We start from the raw sequence: 21,392 nt of genomic DNA on the forward strand, positions 1-21,392 counted from the left end.
ACATACAACCCAATTTCCTTCCACTATATTAATATGTGACAGTGGGACTCCATAGGCTTGTATCCAGTAAGTTCAATATCATTGATGGATGGGTGGCGAGCCCAGTGTCGAATGGTGAAACAGCAACCTTTAACGTTCCAAGGACTATCCTCCAGAAGTTTGCTAGCTAACTTTTCAGAACCGACAGTTAAGCAGAAAGTATTCTTCTTCACTCTTACAATTCTAATCTGGCCAAGTGATTTCCAAATACCCATTAGGGTTTCCTTAACACGCCCTACGTACCCCAGGTTCTTCATCAGCAATCAGGATACCCACAAGGTTAATGCCTTCCTCGATGTCAACAAAGTCAGCATTGTCCTCAAAACAGACAGACATTGCTTCAATAATACCCTCATCCTCAAATGGGGTTTCCTGTTATGAGGATGATGCGGGTGCATATGGAGCAACATCAAATGCATTATTTTGTTGTTTTATTATAGATTCGTAATCTTTGATATTTCATTATTTAGATATTTTTAGGGTATCGTTTTACATTTAAATTAGGATTTACATATAATTAGCTTTCCATTTTAGCTTAAGTCTACTTATTCTCTAAGTATTGTAAGCCCTATAAATATGGGTATTGTAATTGTTGCTAGGGAGCTTATGGTTTATGAATAATAGCAGTTTATTTGCAGCATGGATTTGCACTATTTTACGAGTTTGCTGCTCCTTATTTCTGGTGTCTGTTGAGTGATTGTTAAAGGCCTGTGTTTGATACCATTTCCCCATCAATTTGGTATCAGAGCTTTGGCAAGAGCTTGGTGGATTCCATGTCTCAGGTCGGGCGAAGAAGGGAAGGTTTCAGAATGGAGGGTCGTGGCATCAACAACGACATGGCTGAAATTAAAAGGATGCTTCAGCAACTTGCGGTACGTGTCGATCGCATCGAAGCTCGACGACGAGGTTGTAGGAGTTCCGACGGGGAGAGAAACGTTACCACTTATTATCAATGTTTTGATCGCTTCAAAACTCGACGACAGGGTCGTAAGAGTTCCGACGTGGAGAGAAACGTTACCACCCATCATCAATGTGTCAATCGCATCGAAATTTCACACCAAAACAGTGAGAGAATTGACGAGGAAGAATACATTGATAAAGATGAAGGTATGAATACATTCAACAATTTTGGTATACCAAATTCTTCTTCAGATTTATTGAACTTAGATATGCCGCCACTTTTTGATAATTATGATTCTGGAGATAGCGATGAAAATTGTTTGGAGATTAAAGAGGTTGACCTGCCCATGCAAAGGATTTATCTCCCAGTGCAACAAATTTTTAACGTCCATCTTGTGAAAACACCATCAGCAAGTGAAAGTCATGAAATTAATTCATGCATATGGGTGATATCGTTGAATTAGAAGATCATGTAGATAATTTAGATCCAAAGTCCAAACTAGATGTGGATGTCAGCATTGTTTCAGGACCTCGAGAAACAAAATATAGTATGTGTGGTTTGATACGTGAGCATCCTAATAGAATTGTTGGTGTTGATCTTAAGAAGTCGTTTGTCTCCAACAAGCTGGCCGGCGGAGAATGTTGAATCTAAAAGCAAAGATGCATCCCTCAAATTTCATGATCCATTACAAGAAGATGCAACTCACAAATTTATTGATTTCATTGGGGTTAGTATGTTCTACTTACAGATTCCGAAGATGTTAATTGATATTGTCAATCATATCAAGAAAGGTGAGACAAGTTTTGGGTTGGCAAAATTTGTTATTATGAGCATATTTCTCAAGTTAAGACTAGGAAGGTATTCCAAGTATTTATTTATTTGGAAAGGAATCAATTGCAAGCTAATATGTCAAGAGAAGATTTGAAGCAATGGAAGATTTTGTCGGATTTTCTTCAATTATTCGAGGACGAATTCTTTCCAACCAAGGAAGCCTGATGCGGGTGCATATGGGGCAACATCAAATGTATTATTTTGTTATTTTATTATGGATTCATAATCTTTGATATTTCATTATTTAGATATTTTTAGGGTATCGTTTTACATTTAAATTAGGATTTACATTTAATTAGCTTTCCATTTTAGCTTAAGTCTACTTATTCTCCAAGTATTGTAAGCCCTATAAATATGGGTAATGTAATTGTTGTTAGGGAGCTTATGGTTTATGAATAATAGTAGCTTATTTGCGGCATGGATTTGCACTATTTTACGAGTTTGCTACTCCTTATTTCTGGTGTCTGTTGAGTAATTGTTGGAGGCCTATGTTTGATACCATTTCCCCATCAGAGGATGACGTAGAAGCCATTGCTGTAGGGAAGTATTTAATGGGGAAAGAACTAAAGAGACAAAGCTCTGAAATTACCAGAAGATGGGTATGAACCTAACTCAGGAGAGTAGGTAGAAAACAATTAAAGCTATAAATATTCTAGATAGTAGAGACAGAGATAGAAAGGGTAAATTCAGGCAGGTTTGGTCCTAACATGGGGGTGGATATCCTCTCCCAGGGACAAGGATCTATCTCTTTTGTAGGCTCCATACTCCAGTGGAATATGGTCAAAGCTCAGAGATAGATTGCTCCCCAGCTTGCGCAAGCAGGGCTCATCCCTTCGATTCAATCACTACCATGTTATCCAAGAGTGTTACCTGAGGTGTACATTGTGACCCTTCCTGAAGATGACTCTAATATCCCTTCACATTCGTCATAGAGCTTTGATGTTGAGAATTTGATTGTAGATGGTTGAGAATGGTTGTGGTGAGAGGCCTTGAAGCATAGGCTCCGAAGTAGGCTTAGTTTGAGATTGCTGTGCTGTGAGAGGAAGCACTTTTAAATTTGATGTGAGAGGAAGCACTTTTGATTTTGCTGTGATAAGAAGCAGCTGAGTGTTTGGTAAACTGTTTTTGAAAGTGCTATGAGAACGAAAAGCAATTTTGGATTGTTTGGTAAATTGTGAGTAAAAAATGTTGTGACGGTTTATAATTACTAAAAAGGACATAAATGTTGAAAATACCAAATAAATACCACTAAATAAAAAAAAATTATGTTCATTGTTGTAGGAGAATTGTAATTGTGTGTTTATTATTGATAATAGGAGCCCTTATATAGGGAGTTACAAAGTACACAAAAGGTAAGAATCCGATTACAATTGAATACCTAGAACCTTTTCCTATTACAACTCTAAACCCTAGTTTGTAGAGGCACACATTATGTCGACATCCTTCAACACTCCCCCTTGTGCCGCTCAAACTTGGTGATGACGCTTTGATCGTTGCCTCATTAAAAACCTTGCCAGGTAACAAAAACCCTGTGGGACAAAAATAACCCTGGTCAAAGGACAAAAAGAGCACAATACGTCCTTCACTCTTCGAGATCTAACATATAGACATCATAGCTCCCCCTGATGTCCATATCTCCCCCTGATTGCTACAATCATGGGAGTTCGGATAACTTCCTTAATCCGATGCTCTTCACATGTTTCTCGAAGGTGGATTTTGGTAACGACTTAGTAAATAAGTCCGCTACATTATCCTCAGATCGGATTTGGTTCACTTCAATATTTAGAAGCGCCTGTTGTTGCTGGTTGTAAAAGAACTTAGGCAATATATGCTTGGTGTTGTCGCCCTTGATGAAACCTAATTTCATTTGTTCAATACAAGCTGCATTATCCTCATAAATGCATGTAGGTTCATCTGTGGTAGACTTCAAACCACAAGTTCCTTGAATATGTCTAACTATAGACCTTAGCCATATGCATTCTCGCACAGCTTCATGTAGAGCAATAATCTCTGCATGATTTGAGGAAGTAGCAACAAGGGTCTGTTTAGTAGACCTCCAAGATATCGCAGTGCTTCCCATGATAAAGACATAACCCGTTTGGGAGTGACCTTTGTGAGGGTCAGAGAGATACCCTGCATCAGCAAAACCCATCAAGACATCGTTGTCATTTTGATGGAGGGGAGGAGGAGCACAGAAGGTGGTGTTTTGCCTTGTGGAGTCCGATCCCACACTTCCATTATTTCTTTTCTCTTTGTAGGGATAAAACAAACCCATATCAATCGTACCTCTCAAGTGTCGAAAGATTGTCTTTACACCAATCCAATGGCGGCGTGTTGGCCCAGAACTGTGTCGAGCTAACAAGTTCACTGCGAATGAGATATCCGGTCTTGTGCATTGAGCTAAGTACAATAATGCGCCTATTGCACTTAGATAGGGCACTTCAGCCTCTAATAAGTCTTCGTCCTCATCCCTTGGACGAAATGGATCTTTTCCGGGCTCAAGACTACGGCCGATCATGGGAGTACTCACAGGCTTTGCTTTATCTTCATTAAAGCGCCTTAGTAATTTTTGAGTATATGCTGACTGATGGATCATAATCCCATCACTACGGTGCTCGAGCTCTAGTCCGAGACAAAACCGTGTTTTCCCAAGATCTTTCATCTCAAATTCAGATTTCAAGTATTTAGCAGTTTCCTTTAACTCATCTAGAGTTCCAATTAGGTTCATGTCATCGACATAAACTGCTACAATTGCAAATCCGGAACTTGTCCTTTTTATAAACACACATGGGCATATTTCATTGTTGACATATCCCTTCCCAATCAAGTAGTCACTTAGACAGTTATACCACATCCGTCAAGATTGTTTTAATCCATATAGTGAGCGTCTCAATTTTATTGAAAACGCGCTCTGTGGTTTAGAGCCACTTGACTTAGGTAATTGAAGTCCATCTGGGACCTTCATATATATCTCTGAATCTAGATCCCCATAGAGATATGCTGTAACCACGTCCATAAGCTGCATGTTAAGTTTTTCGGAAACTACCAAACTGATAAGGTAGCGGAACGTTATAACGTCCATTACGAGAGAATATGTCTCCTTGTAGTCGATTCCAGGGCGTTGTGAGAAACCTTGCGCCACAAGGCGGGCTTTGTATCTAACAACCTCATTTTTCTCATTACGCTTTCTAACAAAGACCCATTTATGGCCAATAGGCTTTATATTTGGGGGTGTCAGCGTTATAGGCCCAAATACCTGTCTCTTTGTTAGTGAATCCAATTCAACCTGGATCGCATATTTCCATTTAGGTCAATCTGCTCTTCGTTGACATTCTTCAACGGAGCGAGGTTCGATATCATCGTGTTCTATAATTCCTTGAGCAATAGAATATGCAAATACATCATCAAGGATAATAGAATCTCGATTCAATGTCTCATGTACACTAGTGTAATTCATAGAGATCTCCCTATTCCCTGGAATTGGTTCTAACATTGGAGCGTCCCCCAATGATGTCTCTTGGACATAACCATAATCCGGAATATCTTCATGAGACGGGTTATTTATGTCGATGATTAATGGATCTCTTTGTGCCAAACTCGCTTTCTTTCTTGGGCGAGAATCCATCGAACCTTTGGGCCTCCCACGTTTCCTTGCTGGGAGCCCGGCCTGAGCCACATTGCCATCACCATTAGTGGTGGCAGCGCCATGCCCAATACCTCTAGGGGTGATGCCATGTCCATGATTTTTAGGGACATCAATCATTGCAGTCACGTTTGCAACAGGTATATGTGATCTTGTCACTTTAGCGATATCAGAAAACGCGTCAGGCATAGAGTCTGCTACGTTCTGAAGATCGAGAATTCTCCGCACTTCAATTTCGGACTGTGCGGTTCGGGGATCAAGATGAGACAAAGTGGGGACAGACCACGATAATTCCTGTCGTTCTTGTTGAACATTATTGTTCTTATCTCCCCCTAACGACGGGAAGACTGTCTCATCAAAGTGACAATCCTCAAATCTAGCGGTAAATAGATCGCCTGTCAAGGGTTCTAAGTAGCGGATAATAGTTGGAGAGTCATATCCAACATAAATACCTAATCGTCTCTAAGGACCCATTTTAGTGCGCTGTGGCGGCGCAATTGGCACATAAACTGCACACCCAAATATGCGTAAGTGTGAGACGTCAGGCTCATATCCAGTAACCAGTTGGGACGCAGAAAAGGGTTGAGTGGCAGTAGGCCTCAGACGAATAAGCACAGCTGCATGCAATATTGCATATCCCCAAGTAGAAACAGGGAGATTGGTGCGCATAACCAATGCTCTAGCAACCATTTGAAGTCTTTTAATGGCAGCTTCTGCTAGACCATTTTGGGTGTGAACGTGAGGAACAGGGTGTTCAACCTCAATCCCAATGGACATGCAATAGTCATCAAAAGTTTTTGATGTAAACTCTCCAGCATTGTTAAGACGAATTGACTTAATGAGATGATCAGGGTGGTGAGCCCTTAACTTAATGATTTGTGCTAGGAGTTTAGCAAATGCAACATTTCGTGTGGACAAAAGCATGACATGTGACCAGCGTGTCGATGCATCAACCAACACCATAAAATATCTAAATGGTCCGCAAGTTGGTTGGATAGGTCCACAAATATCACCTTGGATTCTTTGCAAGAATGATATATTTTCTTTGGTGTCCTTTGCATAGGATGGTTTAGATCCTAACTTTGCTAATGAGCAGGCTTTGCAAAACGAATGATGGGCTTTGGAAGCAACCAAGGAAGAATTTGGTTGTACCACGAAGTCACAATTGACTTTAGAAGTAGAAAAAGGAACCAAGGAGTCATTAGTGGTGTCAATGCCACTTCTGGGCTGCAGGGGGTAGGCTGCTTTAGCTCTACCTTGGACCAAATTTTGGTTTTTACTTCTTTTCGTTTTGAAAAATGGATGTCCGTGTGAAGTCTTTAGTATACGGATCATCATATCACTACCTGGGTGTCCCAGACGATCGTGCCAAAGCCTATATGTGTCAGAATTCCATGAGTCATCTCTCATGACATGGTTAGATTCAACGACTCGAATAGTGGTTGCATACAACCCACTAGAGCGACACATAAGTTTCTCTAATACTCGTTTATGTTCGTAGTCATTTGAGGTGATGCAAAGGAACTCTTGTCCATTCTCACAATGTGTTTCTACATGAAAACCATTGGCTCTTATATCTTTAAAACTCAATAGGGTTCTTCCAGCCCTAGGAGCATATAGAGCTTCGGTGACATTAATACTTGTGCCATTTGGCAACATGAATTGAGCTGGTCCTCGACCATGAATCAATTGTGATGGTCCAGCCATCGTAGTCACAGAAGATCGACTAGGCATCATCCGTAGAAATAGTTGCCTATGTCGCAATATAGTATGTGTGGTACAACTATCAACAAGGCATTCCAACTCTCCAGGAAACATACTGAAAAATAATAAAGTTCGGAATTAAAACATGTCTATGACATTGAATAATAAGACGATACTTTATTAATAAAAATAGCCAATGATTACATCAAAGGTTCCAAAAAGTCTAATCCAAAATAAAGAAAATCAAACTGAGACACATTGTAGTCACTCTATCCGTTTGGTAACTCCAATCAAATATGACCAGGAAAGTAGAGAGAGATGTTGGTGGAGCGAGGCTCGCTTAAGTACCAATTATCTCAATGACTTTCCTAGACATCATATTTTATTGGGTGCGCCACATAAGAAAGAGTTGATACAATTGTCATTTATTGACTAAGGCTTATTTGCCATTACAAAAATTCTTGGAAAATATATTCTAATCAAAGTCTGCAACATCTTTGTGCACTTCATCTTCAGCTTTGAAGTCCTCTATGGTGAGGTTGACATCTCCACCATCTTCTTCTTCTTGTTCTTCTGCAAGGTACACCTCTTGCTCCCTCAGGTCCCTGTATGCCCTGTATCTTGCAGCTAGTTGCTCGCTTGCCTTGCATTGCCTGAACCAATGCTCACTTGACCCACATCGATGACACATGTCATTGTGGTTACCTCCCCTCAATTGAGGTGCACGTTGTAGTCATTCCCTAGGAGGGTTGGCGCCACCACCACGACCCATGGGCCACCACGGGCTATGGCTCCACCACCACGGCTAGGGTTGCCACGACCCCCTCTCCCACATGTGGCATTGCCACCACGTGTATCCGCTCCAAACTTGCGGTTTCCTTCCTGATTAGGGCGGTTATATGGACCCATTCGTCCCTCATATCCCTTATTCCTAGGGTTCCGCTCCTTGCGCCCTCCTTTAGGTGCATTATAATTCGCCTCATGAACGCTCTTAGTTCCAATGGGCCTTGAATTATAATTCCTCACGAGTATGTTATCATGTTTCTCAGCTACAGATATGATATTGATAAGCTGATGAAACCTCGTGATCCGTCCAGCATTGACTTCAGTACGGTATTGCTTTGATATCACAATGGCTGAAACGGGGAAGGTGGAGAGAGTCTTCTCAATTAGCTCTTGCTCTGTGATAGGTTTTCCACAAAATCTCAACATGGATTGTATGCGAAGAGCTTCTGAATTATATTCAGCAACAGACTTGAAGTCAGCAAAGCGCAGATTGTTCCATTGAACCTTCAAGTCAGGGAGGAGGGAATCTTGGACATTGCCAAAGCGCTCTTCTAGCGCTACCCATAGCTCTCTTGCATCCTTGATCGACATATACTCCAATATGAGTGCTTTGTCCATATGACGTCGCATCAAGATGACTGCTTGAGCATGTTTTGCAGGTGATCGGATGAACACAAGGTCCGGGTTAGGTGCCTGGATTATGGGCAATATTCTCTTTGAAGTGAGATGGTTCTCAACATCGGTTACCCAGCTATGGTACTCCTAGCCTGTTGAGTCAAGCATGGGAAAGTCGAGTCTAGGTTCATTCGACATCCTGAAAATAAGAAGAGAAGATATATTAGTTTCGGAGCTAAACTTCCACGAAAACTAAAATAATAAGATTTCCGAGCTATGCTACCAAGAAATCAATTTCCAAGAATCTCTTTTGGATTAGACCAAACAATAATGTTTTAATATGGTCACAATTTGATGCTTACGGACGCTCTTAGTCCAAGCATTATGAACACTCTTAGTTCTTTTAATTATGAACACTCTTAGTTCGTTAAGCGTGAATCCCCATAATTCCGCTTTGTTAAATACTCAAAAAACCGTTGGGCAACATATATTCCAATATTTGCAGAAAATAAAAGGAATTTAAATACAAGGAAGCAGCAACCTTAATTATAAAAACTTACATGATTGTTCTTGGCTTGAAGACACGCGCGTGTTGATGCAGGCGTGTAGCTAAATTAGGATTGTCGGAATCTGGTCGGAAATTGGCAGTTGGTGGGCTGCCCTTCTCCCTTCTTCTTTTTTCTTCTTTTTCTCTTTCGGGCTCAAGCTTGCTTCCCCCCCCCCCCTTTTTTTTTTTCTCTGGGCCCACTCCTTCCCCTTCTTGTTCTATGCGTCTTCTTCCTTTCGTTTTCTGTTTTTTTTTTTTTTCGCAAGGCGGGCTTGCAGGGACGCAGGCAATCAGCTTTGGCAGCAGGTGCGTTGCAAGGTGGCTGGCTGGTGGACTAGGCTGGCTGGTGTGCAGGCAGCAGCGGACTGGTGCATGTTGCAGGGGTGCACGCGGATGTGCAGGCTGCAGCGCAGGCTGCTGTAGGTTGGAAGGCTGTGGTGCTTGGGCTGCAGGAAAGGTTTACGGCAGGGAGCTGCGCAGGCTGGTGCAGGGACGTGTGCGAGCTGGTGCGCAGGTTGCAGCTGTGCCGCAGGAAGGTTGCGGTGTGCTGCTGCGGTGGGCTGGCAGGTGTCGGCAGGAGGGCTGCGACAGATTTTGGTGTTTAGGGTTTTTAGGTTTTTTTTTCTTTTTCGGCTAGGGTTAGAACTCGTGCTGATAACGTGTTGTAGGAGAATTGTAATTGTGTGTTTATTATTGATAATAGGAGCCCTTATATAGGGAGTTACAAGGTACACAAAAGGTAAGAATCCGATTACAATTGAATACCTAAAACATTTTCCTATTACAACTCTAAACCCTAGTTTGTAGAGGCACACATTATGTCGACATCCTTCAACATTTCATCTAATTCTTCTTATATTTTCTATTGATTTTTCCTTTTGTTTTTTTAGAGTGCATTTCTCATTAAGGGACCAGCCCAAAGAAACAATGAATGAGTTACCAAAAAAAAAAAAAACAACAAATAAGCTTAGAGCAAGTTCACTCGTTGGGTCACCGGGTCACCTACTATTCACTGATTTTTAGTGTATATTTTCATTCTCTGGGTCACGAAATACACTGTGCCCGTTACCCAGGGCACGAAATACACTGTGCTCGTGACCTAGAGGGTGAAATTAACACTCCAAAGCAGTGAATAGTGGGTGACCTGGTGACCCAACGGGTGAACTTGCTCTTAGTAACAAGACTCGGGCAGTAAACAAAAAAGAAGAAGAAGAAGAAGAAGACCCATTATCCCTCCTAGTCCACAACGATCAAAGCAGAAGGAAGAAAAGCCAAATAGCCAATTTCATCTTCATCTTGTTGATTTTTCATCCTGATCTACCTTTTTCTTCACCTTTCCACTCCGTTTCTTCTCTCAATTTCATTTACCCATATTCGTTTCCCCTCTTTTTTTCACTTTCTCTCTCTTCATTCTTATGAATTCTTGATCTATGCTTTGTTTTGGGTTCTGAAATTTAATCATGGTGAGATGCTGTGATGATTGTGTTGAGTTTGTTCCCAGATGGGAAGGGGATTTTGAGTCAGCTTTCAATCTTGCAGGTGCCATTCTGAGTTTCTTTTCTAGGAATTTTGTGATGATTTTTCCGGGTTTCAATTCGATGTTGATGAGCTCTTGAGATATGGAGATGGGTCTGAGTCTACTTTGCTGATTGATTTTGAGAGTTTGGGATTATGGGTCAGATGTTTTAGCTCTTCAAAATTGTGGGATGTTGCTCTCTTGAAGAAGAATGATTCATCTTGATTTTAATTTTGCACTAGATCTGGAGGATGAGGGGCATACCTTTGACGATATGGGTTGGCTCCTTGCTAGTCAGAGAGAAGAAACAGTGAGAGAGCGAAGGATGTGGACGTGAAAGAAGAAACAACAAACCAGAAGGACAATTTCGCCAATATTGGAAATTTAATTAACTCTTCCGTGTCTTCAACTTGATTCCCGCAGAAGCAAATTTCCAAAGCTACGAAATTGAGCTTCTTGATTTCCGCAGTTGAAGGAAGCGCTTCCGGTTGGAATCTGATTGTAGAGGTTTTACCAAACAGCTCAACTAAATTGTAAAGGCACTTTTGGTCCCAAAAGCAGCTCCGAAATCAATCCCAAACTGGGCCGTAGTCATTTAGAGCCTGAGTTTACTCGAATGAACGGAGAAATCTACTTTCTCTCTCCAGATTTTAGAGAGAAGGCGGAGAATCTCGGATTCTCGATGGACAATAATGTTTACTTGGTGAGTTACTGGCCAAGCTTCATTAATTTAAATGTATGTTCATGTTGTGTAACCTGTATGTAACGTACGTTTGTTTACGAGCTAGCCAACAACTTTTATACATCCTTGTATTAGTGTAGCCTTGAAAATTGTGTGGTATAATTAGAAAGTCAGCCCAAAAGAGAAGAAATATAATTAGAAAAAGAGTTCTTCTATTCATACCTTTTAAATTAGCACTTAGACCTCTTTTAATTTTTGAACTTTTTAAAATACAGTTATACCCCTCAACCAAAAAAAGAAAGAAAAAACACTTCCGTTACTCCGTTTCTCCAATCCAATGTTCAAGAACTTTGAATACTTGACATAATACTTCAATGTGTTTAAATATACTCCCACCAAAATATTCATTACATCAAAAGCAATACATTGATCAGTTCCCAACGTTTATAAACTATATATGAAGAGAAAGTTTAAAAATTTGCTTATTCCTTATTTGATAACGTTAAGCAATAATTGTTTTACCAGAGAATTCCACTGCTAGTAGAGAAAGGTTATTTTGCATGATGATCAACTTCCAATGGTAAAACTTACCCAATAAAATTGTTTTAGAAAAGTGAACGGAGTGAAGCCACAATGACCCATAAGGATTCGGGTTCAATTGCACAAATCTTGACCGTTGGTTAAGGCCAATGGAAACCAGTGGGCGATGTGGAGACAGATCAACTTGTTGGGCATCGTTGTGGTGGTAAAGCTGGGTGGTGTGGTGGTGGGGATGTTGGTAACAGGAAGAGATGTAAAGAAAAACCAAAGAAAAAACAAAAGAGTAAAAGAGGATCGGAAGTCGTTATAAAGCGGAGGTTCAAATGCTAAAATTGGAGGTTTCCAGAATTATTCTTTTTTAATTAAGAGTAAAAAGAATTTTTTAAGTTATAAATATCAATTTTGAAGGTATATAAATAGAAGCTCTCTTAGAAAAAAGGCAAAAATAAAAAGAAATAAATGTGTGTCCAAAAGTTTCAAAACCTGGCGCCTAAATTTCTCTGTCCTCTAATGGCGCGAAAGATATCCCCTTTATCCAAGACAAAAACAAAAGACAAACAAGATGGTAAATAAAGGTTTCCAAATCCAACTTGCAAGGCTGAGAGAGAGAGAGTAGGAATGAGCTCCAATAAAACTCCGGTTGGGTTTAGGGTTTTGGGGCAGCGTTCACTTTCTTCATCATTTTCTTCTCGCTGTCAAATCCCGTAAGGATAACCCCAATCCCAAATTGTTTCTCTCTCTCTTTTTTCGTACATTAATTCTATCCAAGATGTAATCTTTTTCTCATTTTTCATTAGTGTCAAGGTCGCAGACGATGATGCGGATAAGGTCTCACATGGGTCGCTCTCGGACATTTCAGAACAGAGGCTGAAGCACAATTCTGGAACACCCAAGACAGTTAAGGTACCCATCTCTTAATCCCTTTTTGGTTGCAAATACAAAAATCAGATTATGAGTTTTATTTAGATTTCGACCGATTATAAGAAGCAAAAGGGGCCTTCCGCTTCATTGGATCATGTTTTTAATAAATATGTTTGGGAAAAAAGTGTTACTTTAACAAGACCAAAGTGCTTAATGGAATTTGGAGCCTGTTAGACATCTTTTATCCGAGGTAGAATTAGAAATTATTGCCATTGCTTCCATGCAGTTAACTTCGTATTGGGAACTTGACAAGCGTATGTGGCCATATGAGAATAGTGGTTGTTTACTCTGTAAGATCATGGTATCATAAATCCCCTTGTCTCAAAGCCAGTGGCCGTTATTCGATACCAGCATACTTCCGACTTATTTGATCATTTGGTTAGGAGATTGGTATGCCATGCTGCATTATTGCCAGAGGTTAAATATTTCCTATTGAGATGCTGCTCCAATCTTACAATGTATAACTACTCAAAAGGGAAGTGGCACCTTCTCCTCTTTGCCTTCTTTGTCAGGAGCTCCCGGAAACAGTAAAGCATGTGCTACTTCTTTGCCCTTGTGAGATTGGGGGTTTGGTTTCGTCTGCACTATGAACTAAACTAATCTTGGCTGATATATATATAATTACTTTTGATGCTTGGTTGGGAAAAGTGTTTGATCGGTTGTTTTCTGACCAAGGTGTTGCAGAGGGAGATTCAGTGTAGGTTAGCTTTTAGTCTATGTGAATATGTTATTAGCGTACTGATCCAAATCTCATTGCGCCATTGATAGAGTTTCTAATGCAATTTATGAATTTCTAGCAGCTGTTATTCAAAGGAGATGATTACCATTCCTTTAAAATCAAAATCCTCCTCCATTGGAGAGTAGCATCCCCCAACTCCTGAGCTGATCAAATTAAATACTGATGGGCTCGGGAATGTGCAAGTAACAGTGCCAGTATTTCTTGTAATACCCGAGATCCTAGTTGCATGGTGGTTGATGGAATGGCAAAAGCAATTTGTGCTATTTCTTCTGTGCAGAATGATCCATCTGCTGCTTGTGAGGGATTGGCTTGGGTCAAGTCAAAGGGCTTTCTGAATGTAGTGGTGGAGACTGACTAAGATTTTGTATGATGCTGTTTCAAAAAGCTTGTGGCACTAATCGGGAAATCTACCCTCTTATCAGGGATCATGCTCATCAGCAACATTTTCAGCAGTTTAGATGGAAATGTGTGCAAAGAAAGCTAACTATGTGGTGGATTGGCTTGCTTTTGCATGCTAAAATGAGGATGGAATGTGAAACTTGGGTTCAGCACCCTCCATTCTCAAAAATGATATTCCTGCTCCTCAGGATGATGTTGATAAGAATTGGGAGTGACTGCTTCTGCTGAAGATTCTGGTTGTTTGCTTGTTTTACTGCTGTGATGCCGCAGTTTCTGCAGTTTCGAATGAAGCTTTCATTGCCAAAGGAAAAAAAAAAGTCATAAATTATACATATACTGATGTTTTCAAAAACCAGATAATGGAACTTTTGGAACATAAAAATTTTACTTTTTCTTGAGGTATGTAAGAAATTGGATGGAGCATAATTAGTAAGAACAAAGACCTTTTCCTATTTTAAACTTTGGATTTGAATGAAAGTATTTTAATTCTCAGGTGAAGTCACGGCCATTCTCGTCGTTATTGGATCTGAAAGATCTAAGTGGGTCCACTGATGAGCAAATTGAGGCCAAGAAAGGAGGGGAAGCAGAGAAGAGTTCTGTAGCATTGGCATTTGAAAAATTTAAGCACACTGATATAGGAAAAGGGCAATCTAAAGTTTCACAAATTGCTGGTGAAGTAGAATGTCCTGACGAAGATGATTTACCAGAATCAAGAAAAAGGAGACACCCTTGTAAAGGTTTGCCATCCTATCTCAATTATTTGGTGCAATGTATTCTTAAACTGAATCCTTTCTTTATTTTGCAATGATTAGGAGAAAGATTATTATAACAACCCAACTCAAAAAAGTCAAATGATACTTCTCAGGATAGGGGTGTTGTGTACTGAATGCTATGTTGCAGAAAATCAAGAATCACAATTCAGTTTAGTTTTCAATTTTCATATTCTTTGTCTAAAATGCATTCATTATTATATTGGCCCTATCCCCTGTGTTGTCAATAATTTACTAGTTTAGTTTATTAGTTTTTTTTCTTTTTTTTTTTTTCTTTTTCAAAGAGGATCAAAGGGTTTCACTCCTGCCCCCATGGTGACTCGAACCCATGACTTCGTACATTTGACAAGGAATATTATCAGTTTTTTTCACGTCTTTAACAGGTATTATGCCTTTGAGTGCACTGACTCTCAAGCAAGATAATTTACACTTGTGCTATATGATTGTACCTGCTACTGCTTATCAATTCTAAAAGCAGTACAAATATGGAATATATAGGCTTGTCAATTTGGTTTGAGAAATGTAGTTATAGTGTGTCGAGTGGAGTCTTTAGATGAGGTTGAGCCATTGTGTTAAATGGACCCCTTCTTTGGCTAGGGAGGAATATATCTGATTTCTGTTAGCTGTGTATTTGAACATTTCCACCCGTATGGTACAAACAGTATATCCATTAGATGCAGGTCCAGTATGAGCTGTGCAGAACTAAACTGTTGACAAGGTCTAGTTTCTCCATGTTTGTATAAGACTGCGTAGAAATCTTGCAAAAAGAATTTTGCAACCATTTTCTGCATAGATATCTCTAATCACATGGGTACACCAAACATGAAGTCTGATTGATGTCAGTTTACCAACTAAGGTTCATATACTAGCAGTATACAAAGTAATAGGAAACTGTGTGATTATATTTTATCCACTGGTTCTACATATTAATCTTCTATAGTTCATCAACTTAATTTAATTTTCAGAGGCGTTACATACTACGAAGAAAAAAAAAAAACAATTCTGCCTTTTTTGGGGTTACATGTGTTTCTGCACTATTTGATTTTAAGAAGGGTGGACAATCCCCTGCCACCTTAATTTCTAAACCATCATCTAAGCTCTTCGGCTGAAAAAGAGAGCATATAGAACATTATCAGCAAACATTTATCTTTTTATAGTTTAGTAAACAAGTTATTACATAAACTAGCAAGATCGTAGACAAGATAATGTATGTAAACAAAACCATAAGCTTTATTTTTATGTCCATTTGGGTGACCTTTCACTACTTGTTATTTTCCTCTATTTTTATGAAATGATATTGGGGAGGGAGGGAATTATACTTGGGACCTCAAATGTCAGGGTAAATGATCTTAACCACTAGAGTTCTAAGCCCCCACGTTGTTATCTCTTGAATGATGCACAAGTATAAAGACTATTGCAGGGTCAGGATATGGGGTGTTCTATAGTCTTATATTGCAAAAAATTCAAGAATCACCCACTTTTAATTTTAATTCTTTGCTATAGAAGATCATTATTTTCTTGGAATAAAGTATGGATCCTTATGCTGTCAAGAATTTGGTTTTTCAACTCATCAGTGGAACAAACAAGCTCAGACAAGAGGGATTGTAGTGTAATTGGTTTTCCTTGTCTTTAGGTGGCAAGTCTTATGCCTTTGAGTGCACTAATTGTCAAACAAGATGATCTATAATTTTCCTTTCAGTGGTGGTGTTCTTAAGCTCTGTAATCTGGAGTACTCGGTATGTCCTTGCATGAAAAAGCAGGATGACTAAACCCTTGATAATTGAACCTGTCAACCAGAATGAGTTGTGTCTGCTTACTATATGTGATCATGTCATTAGCAGATATTAGCACTTGGATATTGTAAGAAACACTTTAAATAGACTGAAGTAGAGAGTGCATGCAACATAATTGTGCTTTTCTTTATTCTCATGAATACAGTTTCATAAGTTTGTCAAGAAATTGCTAGGAAGTTTTAGGCTAATAAGAGAACTCATAAAAGTGTGTTAGAATTGCATCTGCTTACTATCTGTGGTATGTTCTTAGCAGAAATTAGCACTTGGATATTGTGAACAACAAATAGAATTAGTAGAGTGCATGCAACATTGTCACACTGTTGAATACACTGTCACATGGTATTGCTAAGAGTAGTGTGTTAGAATCTAGATAAAGTAGAAACACAAAATATGGACAAATGAGTTGGAAGACATCATGTTTCAGTTGTGGGCTGCATACTTCTACTTAGCATGCGCACCACAATGAACAACCAAACTTCTAGCACTTTGATGTTATAAGCTTCTTGTATATGATAAACTCAAGCCACCTACCTTTCTCTTACAGTTTTACTCCACTCAATTTCTTTTGTCTTTGGTATAATTCTGACTTATCTACCCCTCCTGCTCTTTCAAATGTCAACTATTCAGATGGGGATGACAAACACACTGCGAGAAAGTATTTTGCAGTTCTTGGAGGTGATCAAATACCCAAGCTAAAAAAGAGAAGGGCTGAGAGTCTCATAATCCAAGAGAAACCGGGACATGTTTATGATCACTGTAAGTTTGCTCTTTCTTTAGTCATAACTGGTATCAACATTTTTTTTTTTCATCACTATTTTCTTCCTTTTTGTTTCTATTAGATCAATTAAATTATAACGGTTTCTCATTTTGATGTTTTCTGCTAGCAGATGAAAATGGTTGTGGCTGGTGGGACTGCAATATGGAGGGTATTGACAATGAAGAAGTTGGTGTCAATGAGGTGTGGGAAGGAGTGGGCTCAACCACATTGGGAGGAATAGAGTGGCATTGAATCATTGATCTTTACTATAGATTACCAGTATTATGTTCTTAGAGTAAAAGCTGTAGATATCTGTCTCTTTAGATGTCGTGTAGTTTAAAAGTCACTTTAACATGAAGAACTGTATTTGGAATGCTTATCTTGATTCAGAATTTGGTTAACTTTTATGTGACAAGAGCTCTTCTGTTTTAAATGAATGTTTTTCTGTTTTTGCTTGTTACGTGAGTCGTCTTGTCACAATTGATAAGCAACAATGCTGCAATTGTAATCATTGGAATCAATATTACCATTTAGGCATTTACATAAGTTATCAACAAAAAATTGTAGAAATAGAAATGGCTCACGCTTTCTCATTTACCAACTTTAAACCCAACATTCTCAGGCTGGATATGCAAATAGGATAACGAAGTAGAAAGTACAGCAGAAATCTATTTGGTGTATGTGATTTTCCTTTCTCTTTTACTAATACACAGTTACACACAATATCATTTAACTGAACCATATCAAAAGGAGACAAGTTATACTTTACTGGTGGGTAACTCACGCAGAGCAAATAAGGTTTTGCTCAATCATAATGCTTAAAAAGTGTGCAATAGAGTAGTATATCAGATTTATATTTCTGTGTATCAGTATATCTAAAGTCTAAACTTGAATCCAGCACCAGTACCATTTCATCTGACCACTCCTCTGCAATCACTGCTAGCAAAGAAATACCTGCATGACGCTTCTTCCACTCGGTAGCACAAGCGCAGACCTGGACCTATTTTCAGCACAAGGGCTACATCTAATCACCAAAAAAAAAAAAAGAGGAGCAAATGTGGGAAGTGCTGTTGTAGACAAACAAGGAAGTGGAATTTCATGATAAAGTAGCCAAAGGTCACAAATTTTGACATGACGAAGCACAAGCACAGACCTGGACTTATTTTCAGCACAAGGGATACATCTAATCACAAAAAAAAAAAAAAAAAAAAAAAAACACACACACACGTAATATATGAAGAGCAAATGTCGGAAGTGCTTTTTGCAACAATGAAGAAAGGTATAGACCAATATAGCTGCCGGCACTTGATGATATATGAATTAAAATGTAAATGTATGTTTAAATGCAAACAAAAAATTAGATTTTAGTCCTGAGGAAATTGATTCAAAAAAAATATCAAACAAAAAAGAAAAAATTACAGCTCTGATTAGATGACAAAGGCTTTAGTCAGACAGGCTTGATTGGTATACGTTGCATATTCGTTGTTAGGCAGCTTGGTATAGTATTCAAAGTTGCGAGTAGTGAGAAGTTGGTACTCGATGTCCAAGTCGGGAGTAACTTGATATTGAAACGTCATGAGATGAAGAATCCCCTTGTTTCTGCCGGTATGATCAACTAGTTCGTAACCTTCCTCCAAATCATTAGTGTCACAGTATAATGCGTAGAAATATTTGTGAAGAATAAGGCACACTTTGTGATCTCCTAGATGCACAAGACAACACTCGGTTGGACCAACTGCTCTCACGCATGGATCATTGCGAAATTCAGGAGGGACTTCCGGCAGCTGCAGGAGGGGTTTCATGGCTTGCAAAGAATCTAAATTATGGGACATGAGCAAAACTTGTACACTAATGTTGTTACTGATCTGAGTCCCATAATATTTGCAACCATCACTAACTTTACATCCACTTGTACAGTCAAAGGTAAATATTAGGGTTCCTCCACCACCATGATGATCGGGGAGCTTTGCAGTGTCACCCCAACAACCCTTAACAAAGGGAAGGGTGGTTGCTAGAGGAGAGTGCAACTCTATCCACCCTTTCTCGGGTCGGCTCACGTCAAAGCGGTAAACCTTGGCCTTATCTTGATTCCAGACCAAGATTTTGGAATCAACAGCACAATACATAAGCTCGTTCAGCTTGTGGGATTTCTCATCGTAGAGTATAGCCGGAGGAGGCGACTCCAGAGGCAACCATTTGGCCTCAAACTCTCCATCACCTTCAGGGTCGAATACTGCAAAAGCAGGAGGAGCCTCGGTATAGTGGTGATAGTTCGGTCTGAGAATGAAATTGGGAGCAGTACTATAATATTGCTGGCTTCTAGTGTCAAGACAGTAGAGTCTGTCCTCCACCTGCAACAGCGCAATTGGGAATTGATAATGATGTTGACGCGGTCGTGTGAATTTAGGAGACTTGAATTTCGGTTTCGGACACGAATTAGGATCAAAGGCAACAATTTCTCCCCTAACCGACTTGCCGTAAATGGAGTCGCGTGCGCCTTGGTTGCCGCCGGCGAAGAGAATTTGGGACCCGAAGCGACAGCAACCCCACGGAAAGGGTGACCAACCACGGGTTTCAGAATCATGATATGTTTCGTGCTCAAACGTAGCTGCTGCTGCTGTTGTTGTTGGTGGTGGTGATAACAAATCGCTCAATTTGATGGAGCGAACAACGTCGCGAGTAGAGTCATCTGTTGCTGCGATATGCTCAGAGAAACACAAGTGTAGGGACTTCGTCGTCTCCATGGAAGAATACCTTCTTCTGATGAATCCATGATCTGAAAAGCTGCTGCTAATTTGCCTTAAAGAACCTAATCCAATCCCTCCTCTTAACCTTGCTGCTGCTGCTGCTAATCCCCGCTGATACATCTCTTTTCTCCCTGAATTTTCTTTTGCTGTGACAGCGTTTTTCTTTTCAGTGCAACTCTGCTAGGGTTTTTGTTACTCTCTTCCCTTTTCTTTTTAGTATTATATTATCTCTGGCCAGCCAAAACCCTAGTCAAGGTCGGAAAAGGGATTTTGTTTTTCCTTGTCCATCGCAATTTTCAGATTTCAATGGATTCAAAGATTTTCTTGCCCTTTTTTTTTTCCTTTTTTTTTTTTAGAACAACAAATTTTCTTGCCCTATTCGATCCATTAAAAAACTGAAAGTGGCAAGCATTCCTTTGTTTGTTTTTTTTTTTTTTTTTTGAATAGAGCATTATTTTCCTTTATTCATAAGGGATTCGGACCTTGATCTTCATGGATATTAGGCTTATAAATAAAGGCCGGACACAACAGTCTTACAAAGTTGCAAGCATATTGCATTGTTCAACGGTTCAACCTAAAGTTGAAATAGGTGCAAGCACATTGCATCATCGATCATAGGTAGAAGATGATGATCCGGGCGAGGAAGTTAGCAGCTATCCCTCTTTGTTTTGGAAGGCTTTCTAAAATATCTATTCCCAAGGATGAACCGATTTTATACACTCCGACTCAATATCATGGAGTAGTTAACTTCATGGGATCAACAAACGGAGTAGTTAAATACATGGGATCAACAGACGCTTTTGCAAGACCGGTGTATGAGTACACAACACTTACTGCTTCATCACTTTTGACTTCCGGGAGTCCATGGGAAGACAAATCTGCTTCCATCATCCGCAGAAGCATTGCACAAATCATTCAAGACCTTTGTGTAGCATGTTATTGGCGGATGGATGCCGGAGAAACCCAAGGATCTTTTTCTCTTTCAGATTTGAGTGTTGCGGATGGAAGACTTATCATCCCTCCTTCCAAGGACGGAGATGGGTTGCTAAATGATTCATTTGAAAAGACAATTACTGATATCTTTTTTGGTGATCACATCTCGAGTGGTGAATTTTCGGATTTTATGAAAAGAGTCTCCAATATCAAAACTAAAGAAGACTATAAGAAGCTATATTTTCATACACTCCTCAAAGACAAGGAAGGTCGGATAGATTTTGTGGCATCATCTGTGGAGCGGCTGAGAGGTTTCCCTTCAGTGAATAATCCGGGGAATTTTAATTGGCAATTAGCCTATCGCCTTCAACACACAACTTTCGTGAATATTTCAGGTAAACTGAACACAATTGAGACAGCAAACAATCTTTATGATACATTTAATGACATTTACAAATTTACGAGGATTACGTATGCGCGAAACAACTCATTAGCGGTTGCAATTTATATTAGGAATGCCTTGAGACAT

General features: G+C 39.5%; 1 protein-coding gene across 1 annotated transcript; it reads left to right on the top strand.

Moving 5' to 3' along the window:
* Window positions 1–12,380: 12,380 nt before the first annotated feature.
* On the top strand, window positions 12,381–17,600 carry LOC133740898 (uncharacterized). The gene is made up of 5 exons (XM_062168839.1): window positions 12,381–12,508; window positions 12,602–12,707; window positions 14,357–14,600; window positions 17,054–17,182; window positions 17,314–17,600. Exons 1-5 carry the CDS (start codon window positions 12,423–12,425, stop codon window positions 17,433–17,435), a joined length of 687 nt encoding a protein of 228 aa, XP_062024823.1. The 5' UTR covers window positions 12,381–12,422; the 3' UTR covers window positions 17,436–17,600.
* Window positions 17,601–21,392: the final 3,792 nt, after the last annotated feature.

The sequence above is a fragment of the Rosa rugosa genome, chromosome 3 (genome assembly GCF_958449725.1).
Source record: "Rosa rugosa chromosome 3, drRosRugo1.1, whole genome shotgun sequence".
Lineage (NCBI taxonomy): Eukaryota > Viridiplantae > Streptophyta > Magnoliopsida > Rosales > Rosaceae > Rosa > Rosa rugosa.

Coding starts and splice junctions, on each gene's coding strand:
- LOC133740898 (XM_062168839.1), top strand. CDS start 12,423: ATGAGCTCCAATAAAACTCCGGTTGGGTTTAGGGTTTTGGGGCAGCGT. Junction 12,509..12,601: donor TCTTCTCGCTGTCAAATCCC/GTAAGGATAACC, acceptor ATTTTTCATTAG/TGTCAAGGTCGCAGACGATG. Junction 12,708..14,356: donor GAACACCCAAGACAGTTAAG/GTACCCATCTCT, acceptor TTTAATTCTCAG/GTGAAGTCACGGCCATTCTC.